We start from the raw sequence: 17,877 nt of genomic DNA on the forward strand, positions 1-17,877 counted from the left end.
GTTGTAACTACTAATTAGGAACTAACTACTAAGTTGGTTCGGTTCGGATCAGTGTGTAAAAACCAAAACCGAATCGAATCATCAGTTTATGATTTTTTATAACCCGAAATCAACCGATGCTGAAGAAAACCCGACCAACTCAAATTGGATCAGTTCGGATTGATCGGTTTAATTGGATTGGGCCTTGTTATGAACAGCCCTAGTTTTGCTAGTGTAAGTGAGTGAGGGATTGACATGGAACGCTTCTTCGCAGTTTAAGTGGCAATCGTGGTGCACGTATTAGACCTATAGGACTCCTTCAGACTTTCAAGAGTTGAAACTTGAGAGAGTTCACACTTGCCATTAAGGATTCGTTTGGTTCATAGTCGAAATTTTAATTAGAATCAAAATCTTCCAAACATTAGAATCAGAATTATCTATTCCCTCCATCTATTTGGGTCCGGCTGGAAAGCCTGGAATTGGATTAGGTTAGGAGGGGAGGGACATTCCAGTTTCCAGACCTTATTCCCGCGAACCAAACGGACCCTAAACATGTTAATTTGCTTTTGGCGCCAAGGGCTTGGACATGAATCATGATTGGGGAGGATAGTTTCCTTCCCGGCCTGACTTGCTCATACTCGCAAAGTGGTAATCGTAAGAAGATGAAATCTCTGAAGCTAGACGCTTTCGCCGGTATTCGCTATTCTTCAGATTCATCAACTCGGCGAATCTGGTTGCCAGTTCACAAGACAAGAAGTTTACAGGGAAATCCCTTCCTAAGCCTCTCTCCTCTATCAGTTGGATCTGCCAACTATTCTCCCACTGCATTTCCATATCGCATGGTCTACCGATCTAAACCAAGTTTCGAAATCGTTTGTTTCAATCAATTGAGTTCGATGTCTTCAGATGACGATGACCTCCATCCCCAGAAAGATTACGATAGCATTGCCTCAGATAATCCCTGTTCCATGCCAACCTCCTGTTAGCTCTCTCCCTCCCTCCCTCCCTCCCCTCTCTCTCTTTCTGTGCGTGTGTGTGTTTACGTGCTTGTAGATGATATCAGTGCTCAATGTAGGTCATCAAGTAGCAGCTGCTCGATTTCTTCAAAATGCAGCATGGGTTGGCGTTGCAACCATCGTGAGCAAGATTTTGGTAATTCCTATGAAACCCGTATTTTTTTTTGGTGATTAACTTGATTCATCCCATTAAATTATACAAATTTATTCTTGTTCTATTTTATTTCGGATTATGGTATAGGGACTTCTCAGGGAGGTTATCCTAGCTGCTGTCTTCGGAGTTGGACCCGTGGCCACCGCATTTAAGTAAAGATTCTTTGCTCAGTTACTCGCATGACTATGTTTTCATTTTTTTAAACAATTCTATTTTCTTTTCAATTGAAGGAACCGCATCTTTTGTTTTAGATATGATATGTCAGTTCAGTTTCACGTGTTTATGAAATATAAGTTCATCAACCGAATTGTGTTTATTTGATGTTGTTGTCGTTGTTTTCTTTTCTTCTTTTGTTGTTTTTTAACCTTTTCCTTTTAGTGTTTAGTCTTGTCTTTTGTTTAAATCTTGTATTGGAGCCACTTTTTGTTTTCTGTCCATATCCTTGTTCATGCTAACAACTTATTTCAACTATCTATATTACAGGCATGCTTCGGTGCTTCCCATATTTTCCGTATCACTCATAGGAGGTCAGTGTTCTTCAAATATTAACGATATGCTTGTAAAAGTATTACGATCTTGTTAATTGCATGTGAGATCTTCATGCAAAGGCCAAAGAAGACTTTTATAATAGGTTCAGGTGATTCTGGTAATGACATAAGCTGTCAGTTATACTAGAAAAATTACACCTGCACTTTCCATAGGTCCTGTAACATAGAAATCTATATTTCGTAGCTCTCTTAGCAATGTGTTCATCTGCATAACTTATGATTGTAGTGCAAAAAGAACTGCTGTAAAATAAGTTTAAATTACCGTGAGTTCTCATTTTATGTTATTATGTGACAATCCCTCATTGTTTGGATTGATTTGGAAATTTTTGCAGGTGTAAATGGTCCCCTTCATATCGCTATGAGTACCACTTTAAGGTTGTGCTTTCTATCCGTGTTTGAAATGCTAAAACCTTAATGTACTGTTCCCAGGAAAGTTTCTCCCTTTTGCCTATCTTTAGAACAAATGCTTGAGAATTGTTGTCTGTAAGTTTTGTTGTTTCTAAAATTTGAATACATAGAGGTTTCTAATGCTAAACTAAATATCTAAATCCAAGTATAAAGATCACATGTCAGATTTAAAGGCTAATATACAAAGCTACTCTTTAAAAAATCACAATCTGTCATCAAGCTTTCACATTTAAATATTACCATTAATTTCTTTATGGATGCTGGGGCCTCCATGTAAAACCTCTATGGGATGTCTATGTATGAGAATCTTATGTTACAACATGATTCACAACTCTCATCATGAATATTAAGGATCTTAATTCAAATCCTACCATTTTATCATTTTTTTGGATATCTATCAATTACTGTTGAATCATATGATTCATTTTGTAAATCTTATGATATCCACTTCATATGATATGGAACATGTTTGTGATAGAGTACAAGAAATCTGAAATCTGTAATAGAGTTAAAGAATGGAAGAAAAGATGATCAAGATGACAGGATAGAAAAGAGAAAAGAGAGAAGATAAGAAGATTGTTGTAGATACTATATTGGAGGTCATGCACCTCCCACTTTTTGATTTATATATTATGGCTAAAATTACAAGTATACCCCTGTAGATAGCAAAAAGCAAATGAAAACATCATCATAATAGAACATAAATAGCATCAGTATAAAACATCTCAACACTTCCCTTCAAGCATACCATTGAAATGAGCCATGTTCAGTTTTGCTTACATGGATAGCATATGATATGTTTGGTCAAGTCATTCATAAGTATAGTAATCCCCTAGGTCCTAGCAAGGTGGGAGAACATCTCCTTATCCTCTAGTAGTTTGCCACCGGAAGAGGACATCCTATGATTAGAATCTAGAGGTTTGTCTGCAGGCTTCACACCCAACTTCCCTATATCCTTAAACAAATCCAACACATATTTCCTTGGGAAATAAAAAATTATTCTCTGACCTTGCCACTTTGCTTCCAAGGAAATATAGAAGTTCTTGCAAATCTTTTATATCAAATTCAGAGCTAAGATACTGCTTAATCTTTTCAATCTTTGGAAGATTATTTCTATTCACCACTAAGGGCAGTCAGTTCAGATATTTTATATTGGTGTTGTTTCTTTTGAAGAATTATTTTATATCAGTGCTGTTTATGTTCTGTTTTTATTGTTATTCTAGTTTGCTTTCATATATTGTTGTCTTCATCCACAAGTAATTTGTGGTGATGTAGGGCTGCATTGAATTAACAAGCCATGACATCACCATGTAATTCTCTTGCACCCATCTAGTGTGATGTGGATTTGTAATATCATGTTTTAGGGTTTCTCCTCTAATATATACAAGCTTCTCTTGTCCACCAATATTCAACTTTACAGATCATGCCCACTCCAAATAGTTGGTGCCATTTGGCTTTACAGACCAGCACATTTGGGGTCTCCTCAGCACTGCTTGTAATAAGGGTCTGGTCTAGGTTTTGCTTGAGACCAGTCCCAAAGGAATAGGTTTCAAGAATTTAATTTATCAACCTTTTCTTATCATAGGATTATCCAGGAGATGTCAATTCTATAGAATAAAGGAAAAAAGGAAAAACTGGAAATTTCTAAAGGGGAAACCCCATCCCCAGACCAAAAGCAAAACACACCTGGACAAGAGCTAGGCATTTGCTCCAAAGACTTTACACCTTAAAAAAATCTCAACTTCCCACTATACAAGTATCAATCGTATTAATCAATGACTGGGCACAACTTCCAAGACTCTTCTTTGGCCTTAAACAAAGCTGAAACATCGAAACTTTGGTTTTCTCTGAGTTTTGGGCAGAATCTCTAAAACCCTTCTCAGGCACTAGAAACACCTTTGATATGTCTCCAAAATCCTATTAAAGCTAGGCATTTGAATAATATTGATCAGCCCTTCTAAAATTCCATGCAGTAGAGTGGTTTTTCTCTGAGTTTTGGTAACCTACTCTGATATCAACTTGTTTGTGCGAACAAAAGAAATCTGAAATCTGTGATGGAATTAAAAGAGTGGAAGAAAAAATGATCAATATAAGAGAAGAATGGAAGAGAGAAAAGAGAGAAGATTGTGGGAGAAATTTCTTAGGGGTTGTGCACATTCCACCTCTCTATTTATAAATTGTGGTAAAAATTAAGTATGTTCATGCAGACATCAATAGAGAAAAGCAAATTAGAACAGCCACGGAACAGAGCATAAACAGAACCAATGTAACATATCTCAATATTGGATAAATTTGGCTGGAACTAAAGCCTGCCTTGTTGTTTCCTCTTTTTCTTTTATTTTTCAGAGGGGGTTTGTTTGGGGTGAAGTTTATTTTCCCATAGAATGAGGGTTGAAGAACCATTGTGACTTAAGTTGACTTTAAAGTTGAACTTGATTAGGTAACTGCTACCACCAAATGGCAAACTTATGTGGTGATTACATGTATGGTTGATGTGGATTTCAACATGTGTACATGCATACATACACACATGTTTCATATCTGTATGCTCCTTTTTGTTAAGTTCTTAAAAAATCACAAATAGTTCTTTGCAATTATAATATAATTCGCAATTCCATTTGATTCAACTTTCTCCAAGGTTTGGAATATGATCATGATTTTAAAAAATTCCATGCGATGTATTTGTTATTTTCCCAATCAAAGCACCAGAGGAAGACTTCACACATTCTTCTTGAATTGCACTTTCATAATGGCAGTCTTGATTTTTGGGTTCAGCCTGATATAGCCTATCCATAAGGTTCTTGATGTGGTATTTCTTCTAATAGCTGACAAGATATTAAATCACACGCATTACACTATTATCTTGGCAATCTCTTTGTAACACTGATTTATCTCCACGCTCTTTTCTGTTGCCATACATCAGAAGGACTTGATAAGCAAAGCTAGATGGTGTATTTCTATACCATATATCCTCTCAAAAGCAAAAAGTTCCCCTCTCCCCACTTTAAAGGCAATCAAGTTGTAGAGGGATATTGGAACTTTCATAATACTTCTATGAACACTATCCCTGTATGTGGATGGGGTCTCCAAGCTCTTCCATCGGTCCCACTGATGTGGTTTGCAATCATATTTCCAAAACCTCTATAACCATCTACCTGGCAAGCCTTTGTTTATTAACCTTAGGATGCAAAGCTCAGTTCTTCTATTTGGTCATGTTGTTATATGTTTCAAGCTTGTGACAAATAATACAGATACATGGAGACATAAAAACGTGTTGCTTGTTAATTGTGAGTGCTGATACCATGGCCGTGGGCTCAGTACCTGTTCTCATTGGTTTATCAACTGTAATACACTTTCCTACTCATTCTCTGAACACCCCCAACAAAATCCATTACAAAGAGAATGAACTCTTGGGGAATAGATCCACTGGCTAATTCTGTGTGAATATGAAAATCTGAATTCCAAGCTTAATCAATGTGGTTGAAAAATGTGAAGCACATCTTCTATAGTTCTATTTTATGTTTGTTGAGAACTATTTTAGATTTTATTCACATGATCAAGTGCTTAATTAGTATGCCATGCATTTTCTTATTCATGCCTTCTGATGTTGTGAACAATTTGTATTAGTAAGCTTTCTAAGGAAAGTGGGAAGCGGCTTGTACAAACTACATATTTTGTTATGCTCATGGTATGTTTCGAATCTCTTTTACCAAAATCCACTCACTTTTTGCTTCTCCCTCATTTTACTTCTAGACTTTCTGTTTTTGTGCAGATAGGATGCATTTTGGGTGCTCTCATTTTCATATCTGCAGAGCTTATTGTTTATGCTACTGCTCCTGGGTAAGCATTTCTTGGAAGATTGACTGAGGACTGTACTAATTAACCAAGAACTTGGAAAAAATTTGAATCATTCTTCATGCTTCCTTGATGTTATCTATTTTGCTACAATCAAATTCTCTTGGAGTTGAGCTATTCCTAAAATAGATCTTCTTTCAACACCAAGTAATGCCCTTGTTGGCATAATAAATATATGCTGCCTTTGTGGATAAATTATGAAACCAGTTCCTGGCTGTCTTTGTGGATAATTAAGTCTGCTCTGTTCAAGAACTTGCCATCAATACATCTTCTTTTGATTCTCTTTCCTTTTCCTCTATTTCCTTTTTCTTTTTTTTTTACTCTTTTTGGGTGGGAGGCTTTGGCTTGATTTCTGCGTCTTTTGACTTGAATGTATATGTATTCATATGGCCATCATCCAGGTGTCTGCATTTCTATAACAGAATTCATGGTTTCCCCAGTTGGACTTCAGTGATATTCCATCTGTTTCAGATCAATGCCAATGTGATTCCTAAGTAAGAAATTGAGTAGAAGTGTTATTCACCTAGACAACCTTATAAAGGTGGGTAGCTCTCAACTTCCAGCTTCAACTCATAGATTGTTAACTCCAAGTTGACTGCATGACTCTCCCAAGTTGACTCCATTCCAAGTATGGAGGGTCAAATCATGGTGGTAACTCCTTTTGCATATATGAGTTCTCCAAGCCAAGTGATGTGACTTTTTTGATCAATGGCTTAGTCAATTTTTGTTGATTGGTACTGCTGGCCCATGTCACTATTAGATATGCAGTATTTTAAAATGCAAAGATTGGTATACTGAATATTTAAAAACTTAATAATAAATTTATTTCGTTTAGCATACTTCTCTAAAAATTTCAACTTATTGAGAAAGGATACATAATTAGGTCCATTATGAAAGCTCCCTAGACGATCCCACCTACTTTTGCCATATGGAGGAATCCTATGGCCAATCTGAACTGTCCATCACATAGGGGATTCTCTAGATTGACCACTTTTTCACTTCTCTTATTTGCACTATCTGCATGCTGCACCAACTTAGAAGGTCCAGAACAAGATATCTTGCAAAGCACCATGTTCATCCCCTTGGAGGTCTTCATCCCAACCTTTGGTGGGCTTACTCACCATTTATAATTCACATATTTATCTTTTTTTTTTTTTCAAAAAATCCTTACTTCCATCTTGAATGCCTTTGGAGTTTGGAGCTAAAGGAGTCTTCTCTCTACCAACATGCACACCAGATTTTTCTTTAGATCTCAATTAAAATATATCATACACAGGAATCATGGGTAGGTGATAACTATTATATCCATATGGCTTAAGAGAGACCAAGTTAATTCTACAGAACGGGTGTTATACCAAAGCCAGATGTTGCTTTGATAATTTAACTCTAGTGAGATGCTCTTCATGCAGACACGCAACCTTTGAATCATAGCAATTGAATAAATTCTTTCTTTTCTTTTCTTTTCATAAGCTGATGTGATTAATTCTTACGTTGAATATTGTTCTCTTATTCTTGGCATATATTGTGTTGTATAGCTTTGTTATTCTGTTATGGTTGTTACATCAATATGCCATTATATGGGTAATATGTTTGTGAATCTGCATCTTATGATCATATCAGTTGGCGTCCTGGAAGGACCAAATCTAATTGAGGAAAAAAACTTTATCTTTCTGATTGCTTTATTCTTTTTTAAATGAACCAGTTTGTGGGTGGCAGCAGAATGTCAAATAACTAGGGAAATAGCTATCAGACAGGTACAAATTACAGCATTTCAATTTGTACAACACAAGACCATCTTTATCTTTTGGTTTTTGACTTCCATCTTGTTCTTTTTCCATTTTGGTAGTAGTTAGACCTTCATCCTGTTGTTGATCATGATTCTTTATGTTTATGCAACAAAATGGCTTTTTCAGTTTTGGTAGTTAAATTTGGAAGTGTAAATGGTTTACTGACAGATGGTTAGATACTTGAGAAACCAAAAGATAAGTTAGCCGAGGATAACTTAGGAGGGGTGCTAGGCACATAAGCATTGTAATCAATATATCTTTTTATGAAAGCAATAAAGTTCTGTTTGTTACTGATAAAAAAAGGTTTAATGATGGATACTTATCCAATATATTTACAATTTAACTACTTATTTGTTTATTTCCTGGATTGATAGAAAATATAAGTCTTTGTAGTTTCCAAATATTTGGTGTATCAGAAATATATTATGGGATGAGGTTGTATGTAAAATCTCTAACTAGCTTTGGAGATATCAAAACAGTTAAAACCCCAAAACCATCATTTGGTCATAAACAGTTGATTTTGTTTAGGAACATTTAAAATTTTACATTGGATTGTTCCATTGAATGCTTTGTTTTATATGTTGTTTTGAAGAAGACAAGGCAAACATTTATTTACTATGAAATAAACTGAAGCTACAAAGATGGGAAGAGGATCCCAATCATACAGTGAGGGACTATATTCAACCCCATAGAATCCAAGACAAACAAGGACAAATACTACATACAACAACCATCATTCCCCAAATATATTCTGCCTACCCAATAATTCCCAAATAAATGAATTCCAGACACACTTGCTGACAGTGAACCAAGAACCTAACCTACCCACCACCTTACCAGTTTGTCCTCCTTAAGGGCTTTGTCTACAAAAACTCTCTTGTTCCTCTCAATCTGGATAGACCAGGAAATTGTTGCTGGTATTGAGTGCCAGACCACTTTTCCTTTATCGGTCAGGCTATCCACCTGCCAAGCTTCCAGCAAACTTTTTTGCCCTTTTGTTGTAGGCCTCTGGGAGAAAGTTTTTGATCTTTTTGGTCATAGGTGGATTGTGCCTCTGCAGATTGGAAATCTCTTTGACTCCACAACCTTCAGTTGGCCAAAGAAGAGAGGTAAAGTCACGTGGAGATGCATTAGGGCTGCTGTGATATGGATGGTGTGGGAGGAGAGAAATGGTAGAGTCTTCAGTGACAGAGAAAGGAGTATGGAGGCAGTTTGGGAGTGTATTTTTATAGAGCTATACATTGGGTTAAAGCCTCAAACTTGTTCTCAGATTTCTCTGTTGATGACTTGTGGAGAAACTGGGGAGCTGTAGCTAGAAGTTCTACTGCAAGGAACAGACCAGTGGTAGCTTGGGAACCTCCTGATGAAGGCTTTATTAAGTTGAACTTTGATGGCAGCAGTCTAGGGAACCCAGGTCCAGCTGGTGTAGGAGGGGTCTTTAGGAATAGTGAAGGACTAATTGTTGCTGTATTCTCAGGCCCGGTTGGAATAGGGGACTCTGTTTTTGCAGAATTCCAAGCAGTCTTGCAAGGAGTACATATTGCGAGAACTAAATTTTGATAGACCGCTCATTGAAGATGACTCTAAATTGATAATAGGGTGGCTGAAGGAACCAGAAACAGTGAGTTGGAAGTACAACGGACCTATGAAAAAGTTCAAATGGCTAATTAGAGACATGACAGTTCTTGTGAAATGGGAAAGGCGGTCTGCAAATGGAATGGCTGATTATTTTGTGAAGATGGGGGTGTTTAAGTCTGACCTATTCTTGGCTCAGTTGTAATTTGGGTCATTGTAGAATGGGGTCACACCTTGCGTCCCTATTGGGATAGTTTGTCTTCTAAATCTTGATGTAATCCTTCTTTTTTAATAAAATGCTATCATTTATCAAAAAAAAAAAGATTCCAACAAAATTTTGATTGTACTGGTCTGCAAGTTCAACATTTGCCTGACAAAAAGCAAACCTGGGGTATTGAAAACTTTTAAAGGGTAAATGTTTTAATTGGGTGATATTGCTTTGAGTTTGTTGATTAGGGATTCATTTGGGCATGCCCTATTTTAGATAAAGGGGCCATGCCCCTAATTATTAGACAAAAAGTACATGTTTTAAAAGACAAAATCACTGCTACGTATTAACAATATAAACCAAGAGAACGGGAATTTGGTTGGTTTATCCTTAATGGGAAGTTTCGAAAACAGTCCCCTATATGTTTATTTTTCTGTCATTTTTTATAGTTTCCTTCTATTTTCTGTTTTTGTATTTTTTTTTATTTTATGATGTCACTTGACTTCATGGATTGAACTGATGTAGAGTGGTTGCCAGTTGCCACAGAGTTCCTAGAGCAGTTGGACCAGAAGAAACTGGGCCAAAAGGCAGAGAAAATGACCTAAAAGTTTATAGGTCCTAACTTTTAATCTAGATAAATGATGCATATGATATATGAAAATGCATACAAAGGTAGATTTTGCTTCTATGGCCCTAAAAATGGCCAATTTAGGAATTTTACTATTTTAATAAGTCTTGGAGTCTTGGATTTTTTCCGTCTTTGAGTCTGATTGAGTCCATAAGTTGGCAATCATGTCATATTAGGATTTTGGGTAAATTTTACTATTTTTAGTTACCTTACTATTTTGGATAATTTGAATCTAAGTTGAAGTTGGAGAGTCCGAAGTCTATTAATAGGCTTGTAATGGTTGAAGTGCATCTTCTTAATGAGAATTACAATGTTTTCCCAGAAATTTCTTTGTTTTTTATGTGGTTGATTCAAGAGGCTTATTGTGTTTTAAAGATGGTGCTCTTGTCATACGTTTTCATGCTTACCTCTATCTCAGGCTTGCATGTTTGAAACACCATATTGTGATTTGTGAAAAATCAACCTCTAGTACCTACTGTTCAACATCTGATTTGGTTTTGAAACTGCTGCTTGCAATTTAAAAATGCAAATTTTAGATATAATTTTTTATTATTTTAGATAAAAACCACCATCTCAATAATAAACTAAACAAGAACTAACCAAAAGGAGTTCCTTTTCAACATTGTTAATGTTTATAATTTTCTTTGATTACATGCACGTTTCACTTGTGCTGTGTGACAATTCGTATGTAGCTTATCTAAACATATTATGAGTTTCATGCAACAGCTTATGCAAAAAGAAAAACTGGTCTTATTGCCCCCTTTGAACACTGACACATCTTATGCTCATCATGTCTTCTCTTTCAGCTGAAACTAATGATCCCTTGCATAGTTTTTGCTGGTCCCATTGGACTTGGCTATGGATGTCTAAGGCAAGTAATATAATACATCATTATACTTTTTTATCTTCATTGGTCATATTTCTCATGCTACTTATGTATGAAAGTTTCATAATCAATTTCAGATGTTGTGTTTAGTGCAGAAGGTGATAATTTTATTCCCTGTATGAGCCCTGCTCTGTCAAGCATTTCCATAATTCTTTCGGTAAGTCAGCTTCATATTGAGTATTGCATTAAGAATTTTGAACATGATGTTGTCACCATTCATTATCTTATTTCTCCATGTTTTTTTTGGGAATATGATGATTTAAATAGAAATCTGGATGTTTTTCTGCAGTGCATCATGTATGTTTGCATGAAAAGATCAAATGCTTACTGTCTGGATGATGTTGTATTTGGTAAGGCATTGAACTTCCATTATGCAGGTTTCTTTACTGGCATTAGATGTATGGTTACCATACCAGTAAAGAATGCTTTATTTCAGGAGGAGTGGTGGTTGCTTGTGGAGCTTCAGTAGGTGCTTTTCTTCAGTGGCTTATCCAGGTTCTGAAATTCTGTGATACTCGATATCTATGCATTCTTCTACAATATTAGTTAATACAACATCTTCCTTCTTGACCCTTTATCACTCCATATATCAGGTCATTATGTATGAGAAAATGGGATATGATTTTGTTGCAATTTCATTCTCAAATGTTTTGAAGGATGAGGTTCTTCATGAGGTTGGTTTTGTGAACTGTAGTTGTATCCTTTATTAAGGATTTTACCTTTTTCCATCAGTAATTAGTTAAAATGTGTCCTGGCAGTGCTTATTGTCTTTTCTGTATGTAGTTTTTCATGTTGATGCTTCCGGCAATATTAAGTTCAAGCCTGGCACAAATAGCATCTTTTACGGATCTTTATTTTGCATCGTTCATTCCAGGTGCTGCTGCAGGTCTCTCTTGTAAGTAATCACCACATCATCCATTAATCACACTGTCATAGTAAATTCAAGATTCCTATTTAGTACATGATTTGTTTTGGATGATTTCATCCTAATTCTTAGGCATTTTATATAAATTGACCAGATTCCAATTTAAAACAAGAAATGGAAATTTTGAATGCCATTTTTGTTTAGGTGAAATTGATGCAGAAGTTGGAGAACCTATAGCTTCTAACTTAAATCTTAAGAAGAAGTTGGAGAACCTATACCTTTCCACAAATCCTTGGAAAGGTATCATCTCCACCCATACTTTTTTCTTTTCTTTTATAAGATATAAAGTGGGAAATGGCTCTAAAATAAAATTCTGGAAAGACCATTGGTGGGGGGAAACTACCCTCTTTCCCTAGACTTTTTAACCTTGCCCTTGACCAAGAAGTCACTATTTCTTCATGCCTTCCAGACCAAACTGTTAAGAACACCCTAAACCTTTGACTTTGAAGACCCCTAAGGGATTTGGAGATTTCTGAATTAATAGACTTAAATTCAGACCCTTAAAGAAGCCTACATCTTCTCCCCCTCCTATTCTGACACCTGAATCTGGACCCTGCACCCTACTGGCGAATTCTCTTCTAAGTCTATGTTCAAGGTTTTGATTGCTGATGAACAACATTCCTCCTTTCCTTTTAAGATCTGGTGTAGCCACATCCCTTCAAGAGTTTGTTTCTTTGTCTGGGAAGCTCGTCTCCAGAAATTAAATACTAGTGATATCTTGCAGAAAAAGTTTTTGGGAAGACTGTCCATCTCTCCTCATGTTTGCATTTTATGCACCAGTGAAGGTGAATAAGCAGATCACATTTTTCTTCACTGCAAGTTCACCCAAAAGATTTGGTTCCATTTCTTGAAAATGGCAGGTTACAGCTGGGTTATGCCAGAGCACATTATGGACTTTCTGCATCAATGGCAAGGAACAAGTTTAAGTAAAAGGGGTAAAGTTTATTGGCAATCAGTGCTACATGCAGTGTTGTGGGGAGTTTGGGATGAAAGAAACAAGCACCTCTTTGACAACAAATCTAGGCCCCTGGAGGAGTTAATTTCAGACATTACTTACCTTTGCAACCTCTGGACGGTGAACTCAGATCTGTTCAAAGGACTCTCAGTCAATGATCTCAATAGAGATGCTTACCCCTTTCTGTTTCTCCCTCACCTCCATCAAACATCCTTGAGACATCCCGACCCCATCAGTGAAGGAGTGATGACCCTAAACTTCGATGGAAGTGCCTTAGGTAACCCTGGCTTAGCTGGTATTAGAGGCACAGTAAGGGGTGAAAGGGACAACATTTTTTGGACTTTTAGCGGTCCAATTGGTTTGGCTGATTCCACAAAGGCTGAAGTGATGGCTGCTCTCACAGGAATCAGAATAATAAAAAATTTGGGAATCCAGAATTTAATCATTGCAGGTGATTCAGCAAATACTGTAAATTGGTTAAGAGACAAAGAGGGGGGGGGGGACCTTGGAGATTGAGTCACTATTTGGCAGAGGCTAGGGACTCTTTGGACTGTTTAAATGTAAAATTAGTTTGGATTCCTAGGGAACACAATCATACAGCAGATGACTTAGACAAATGTGGTGTGTATTTGGAGCATTTGTATAGCGACAAGCTTCCTCCTTTGTAATTTGTAGGGGTTCTTCCCCTGCTTTGTACATCTCATGTACCTCTTCTTCCTTTAATGAATCCTGGTTAAATTTTCTAAAAAAAAGCATTAACTCTGTTACTTTTACTTTCTTGGGAACTAAACTTAACTAGTCCAACCTTGCTTGGAAAACACTTATTACTGAAATTATAAAGAAAATTCTAGGGATCTAGAAATTATTATTTTCTTCCTAGGGTTACAGAGAACTCAATACATAGATACACCATACATCTTTGGGACTGCAGAACCCATAATGCCACAACACATTTGCATCGGATCATTTTCTAACATTAAAATGATATTTTAGGAGATGGACTATTACTAGAATATACATGCATTTTTTCTTTTAAATTCCTGTTTATTCTAGTTCTGAAGGAATAAGTGAATAACTTTTCACCTCAGTGGCTGTCAAAATCAGTGACTCTAAGAACCTACACAAATCTGTCCTTTATTCCTTTTTCTTTTAAAAAAGCTACTTTCTGAAGTCTTTCTTGATGGTTTAATCTTGTATTGGCTTTTGCAATTTCCCTACACTGCTGACTTTTCTAAATTATCAGATGCACATCTCCTGGCAATGGCTCCATTGGGCATACTATCTAGCATAGTCATACTACCTCTTTTACCTACTTTCTCAAGGCTGGCAAAGGTAATATTAAGTCCTCAATAGTAAACGCTTAACTTTTATCTCTAATTTCCCAAATGACCATTTCAAAAACTTGCATATGTTGCAGTGTTTGTCATGGTCATACTTAATGGATGATCTAAAACGAGCAGTTCTGATTTGCATGGTAAGTGGAGGATGATTCATGTTTTCTTTTTTAAAGGTATACTTGTCAAGAGGCTTCAGATTATCCATTATAACATTCAGTAGCAACCACAATATCCATTTTGATGCAAAAGAATGACGTGGTATATACATGATGATAAGGACAAAATTGTTAATGCAAGACATGAAAATTAATGCTGTAAGGAATTAAGGTCTAACAAAAATATGATAATCTTTTTATTTTTTTTTTGCGAACAAAAATATGATAATCTCAATGTCAGATAAAAACATAAATGCAATGTGTGGTCTTTACCCCTAATCATCATCTGGAATAACTTCACCTTAGTATGCAAATACAGATTTTCTGGAATACTTAATCACCATGAAAAAGCTGTAATTATGACATATCTGTAATTCTTATCCATTTGGAAGTTCAGAGTTCGTGATCTTATTGAGATTTAAACCAAAGAGTTGGTAACTAATGAACTCATCACACATATCATCTACTTTAGAAACTCAATGCAATTTGCTACAGCTGCTGCGATTTAAATTAAATAATCCCTATGAACTCATTGCACATCATATACTTCAGTGGCACAAGGAGGTTGGGTACAGCAACAGTTTTAGTTTGAAAAGATAAACTACTACTTGAAAACACTGACTGTTCACCCAAGGGATTTCCAGAGTGCAAGGCTTATCCTGTCCATATCTAGATTTGCATAAAGAAAATGGTCTAATAGATGGAAAGAGAACTTGTATTGCCATGGAAAAAAAGCCTAAGATTATAGAACAATGCCATCAGAGGCATGGAACATAATACCAAGTTTTTCATGAAATAAGAACGAATAGTTGGTCAACCTAGAGATGGAGTTGGACTTATGTAAGGGAACACAGAGGAAGTTAGGTGAGAATTATGGGAACCCTTTTAATAGGAATGACAAATGGAAAATTTGAAAGCATTTTTTTTTAATTGAAGGATATCAAATCAGAAGGTTGACAACACAACCACACTTTGGACAAGATTTATTTCCATAGATAAATGAAGGATCCAATTAAAGTTTGACTTTCATAAATCATAACATGCAATTGAACTCCTTAATAGTGGCCTGGTCTAATAGAAATTGGCTTTGTGAAATATGTGCTTCTGGTTGTCTATAACAGATAATTGTCCTACCTATTGCATCGATTATGATTGCGTTGGCAGAGCCAGTTACCAGTGTTTTATTTCAAAGATTCAAATCTGATTCCAGTGCAAGTGCTATGGTTGCACCATTGCTTCTTTGTTGTAAGTATCATGGTTTTGTTCCTTTTTTCATTGGTGTTTGTTGAGATTCTTCAGTGTAGAACCTCATCCATTTCTCCAAGTAAAAAAGTTCATTCATTGTAACACTGTATGGCCTATGGAGTTATAATATTGAATCTCTTCCATTTGTCCAATTTTATGGAAATTGGTTGCCTATAAAATGTTCTCCATTAATGCAGTTATATTTGAAGTTGCTTTTTTGAGTTACATGAGATCAATTAGATGATTAACTAATACCTCATGAACCATCTGGACTTCATTATTGTTTCTACTCATGAAACAGATTCTATTGGCTTGCCATTTTGTATCATCCGGGAGTTGCTAGTTGCAGTCTTTTATGCTCTAGGAGATGGAGAACAGCCATTTCTGATCAGTGTGTCAGCAATTATTCTGAACGGTTTCCTGGATTGGCTCTTTGTTTCAAGGTTTCACCTTGGAGCACAAGGATTGGTATGTTGCAGTTTTACTTTTAACCACATTCTGTAGATAAAGAAAATAATGAGGTGTTAAACACTTCAGCATCTTGTATTGTTCTGATGAAGCTGACTACATTGTCAAGGCACTTTCAACATCATTTGTAACTACTTTGTCGACACTGGTACTTTTGCAATGCCTCTTGAAGAAACTTCCAGGTAAATATATCCTTGTAAATCTACTATCTGTGTATTATTTGCCACCAATGAGTATATTAGGAGATAAGGCATGCATATGAACTTCCCACCTGGGATGTCAAAATCAACCTTTTCAATATCCTTCTTCATCTGTCTGCCTGAAGTTCTATTATTCATTGGAACAGCACGATATATATCTTGAATGGGACCAGTCATGGTGGAACAAACCCCTCTATGGCACTTTTCCAGAAATACCATCAGTAGGCGGTATTATAAATGAAGTAGGTTGTATTTGCCATAAGAACTGGGCAAGCCCTTAGATATGGTCAGTTGAACAGAAATAAATCTTAACATTGTTTATCACTTGCTTTGCCAACTGGCAGTCTTTTAAAGACATGTTTATGTACTAGTAAAACCCGTACTCAGTGTAAAATTTGTACCCTGGGGCAAGTTGGGTTTGGTGATGAGATAATGGGAGTGCAATTTTTAGAAGTTCCAAAGGTTTGGATCCCCTTCAGAGTTCAGAGAGGTCGGCAAAATTGGTAAAACAGTGAACTAATCCTATGTATGCATCCACCCTTTTCCTTTTATAAGGGTTTACATTGGTGCATAAATGGTGGATTGTTCAGTGATTGCAGTGTCTTGGAGGTATGCTCTTACAGTACTAGCGTCATGGTTGTATTACCATTCCATTTCAAAATGTTTGTACCATGTATCTTTTTATTTTCCTCTTTTCCTTTGCTATCGATTTTCCATCAAGATGAACTGCTGCAAGGTTTTTATGCAGGACTAAATGATTCTAAAGAGCTGGTTAGTCCTCTTCTTCTCCTACTTCCTTGCTGCATCGTCGCAGGCTCTCTTTCATCTGTTGCACATAAGGTGCTCTGGAACTTCTTGTCTTCCATCTCGATCCTAAGGCAAGTCCTTTTCTTTGTAAGATTTGTTAATACCTTATCCAGTATAATTCTTAATTTATGTTGTCATCATATTTAATTGCAGGTTCTGTAGGGTCTCTGCAATTTTGTGTATTTCCCTGTCTGCTTTGGTGGGGATGTTTGGTTTTTTCATTCCACTCGTGATCCTTAATTGTGTAGGATCTAAGCTGGTGAAGGATCTTTCTAGGACATTGTTAAATAGATAAAATAAAAATAATTCTCCTGATTCATCTCTTAACCCTTTCATTGAAAATATCTTTTCCCGTTCTGATAAGAACCATGTGTTGGAAGAAACCTTCAAATTATCCCTCCAGGAAGCTGAAAAGTTCCTTATTCCCATCCTCCCACCTTGCTTCATAATTTAGTTTAGTTTATCATCCCTCTTCAGAATGAGATTGGCTTGAGTCAGTGCAAAGCCCGTTTGAACATCGTTCGAACAGCCTTACACTGGGAATATCTGTAGCTATGTACTTTATTTCATGGGGAGATATTCCCAATGCAATGCGATGCAATAAAGGCTGTTTGAACGGGCCTTGCATTGACTGAAGCCGAGTTCCTCCAGAACAAATGTTTGTGGTTGGTGTTAACAAACGTCATAGCAAGGGGAGGTGTGAATCCAAACAAGTAACGTGTGCTTTTGCGCATAGGGGAG

The 17,877-nt window shown here is 36.4% G+C and overlaps 1 protein-coding gene across 5 annotated transcripts; it reads left to right on the forward strand.

Moving 5' to 3' along the window:
- Positions 1-393: 393 nt before the first annotated feature.
- LOC104591501 (uncharacterized) lies at positions 394-17,493 on the forward strand. Of its 5 annotated transcripts, XM_088902361.1 has the most exons (22): positions 396-960; positions 1,055-1,131; positions 1,237-1,301; positions 1,633-1,676; positions 2,030-2,072; positions 5,733-5,793; positions 5,878-5,945; positions 7,663-7,714; positions 10,965-11,029; positions 11,135-11,201; positions 11,334-11,394; positions 11,481-11,539; positions 11,638-11,718; positions 11,828-11,939; positions 12,114-12,209; positions 14,168-14,256; positions 14,342-14,398; positions 15,538-15,661; positions 15,963-16,129; positions 16,239-16,311; positions 17,078-17,207; positions 17,290-17,493. In XM_088902361.1, exons 1-22 carry the CDS (start codon positions 573-575, stop codon positions 17,429-17,431), a joined length of 2,121 nt encoding a protein of 706 aa, XP_088758487.1. In that variant the 5' UTR covers positions 396-572; the 3' UTR covers positions 17,432-17,493. The 5 variants fall into 5 exon arrangements, 3 of the variants coding, with proteins under 3 accessions (XP_088758486.1, XP_088758487.1, XP_019052264.1); XM_088902360.1 differs by having other exon boundaries at positions 395-960; positions 5,733-5,945; XR_016085107.1 differs by having other exon boundaries at positions 394-960; positions 5,733-5,945; positions 16,222-17,207; positions 17,290-17,308.
- Positions 17,494-17,877: the final 384 nt, after the last annotated feature.

Source organism: Nelumbo nucifera, chromosome 4 (assembly GCF_055504915.1).
Source record: "Nelumbo nucifera cultivar China Antique chromosome 4, China Antique-T2T, whole genome shotgun sequence".
Taxonomy (NCBI): domain Eukaryota; kingdom Viridiplantae; phylum Streptophyta; class Magnoliopsida; order Proteales; family Nelumbonaceae; genus Nelumbo; species Nelumbo nucifera.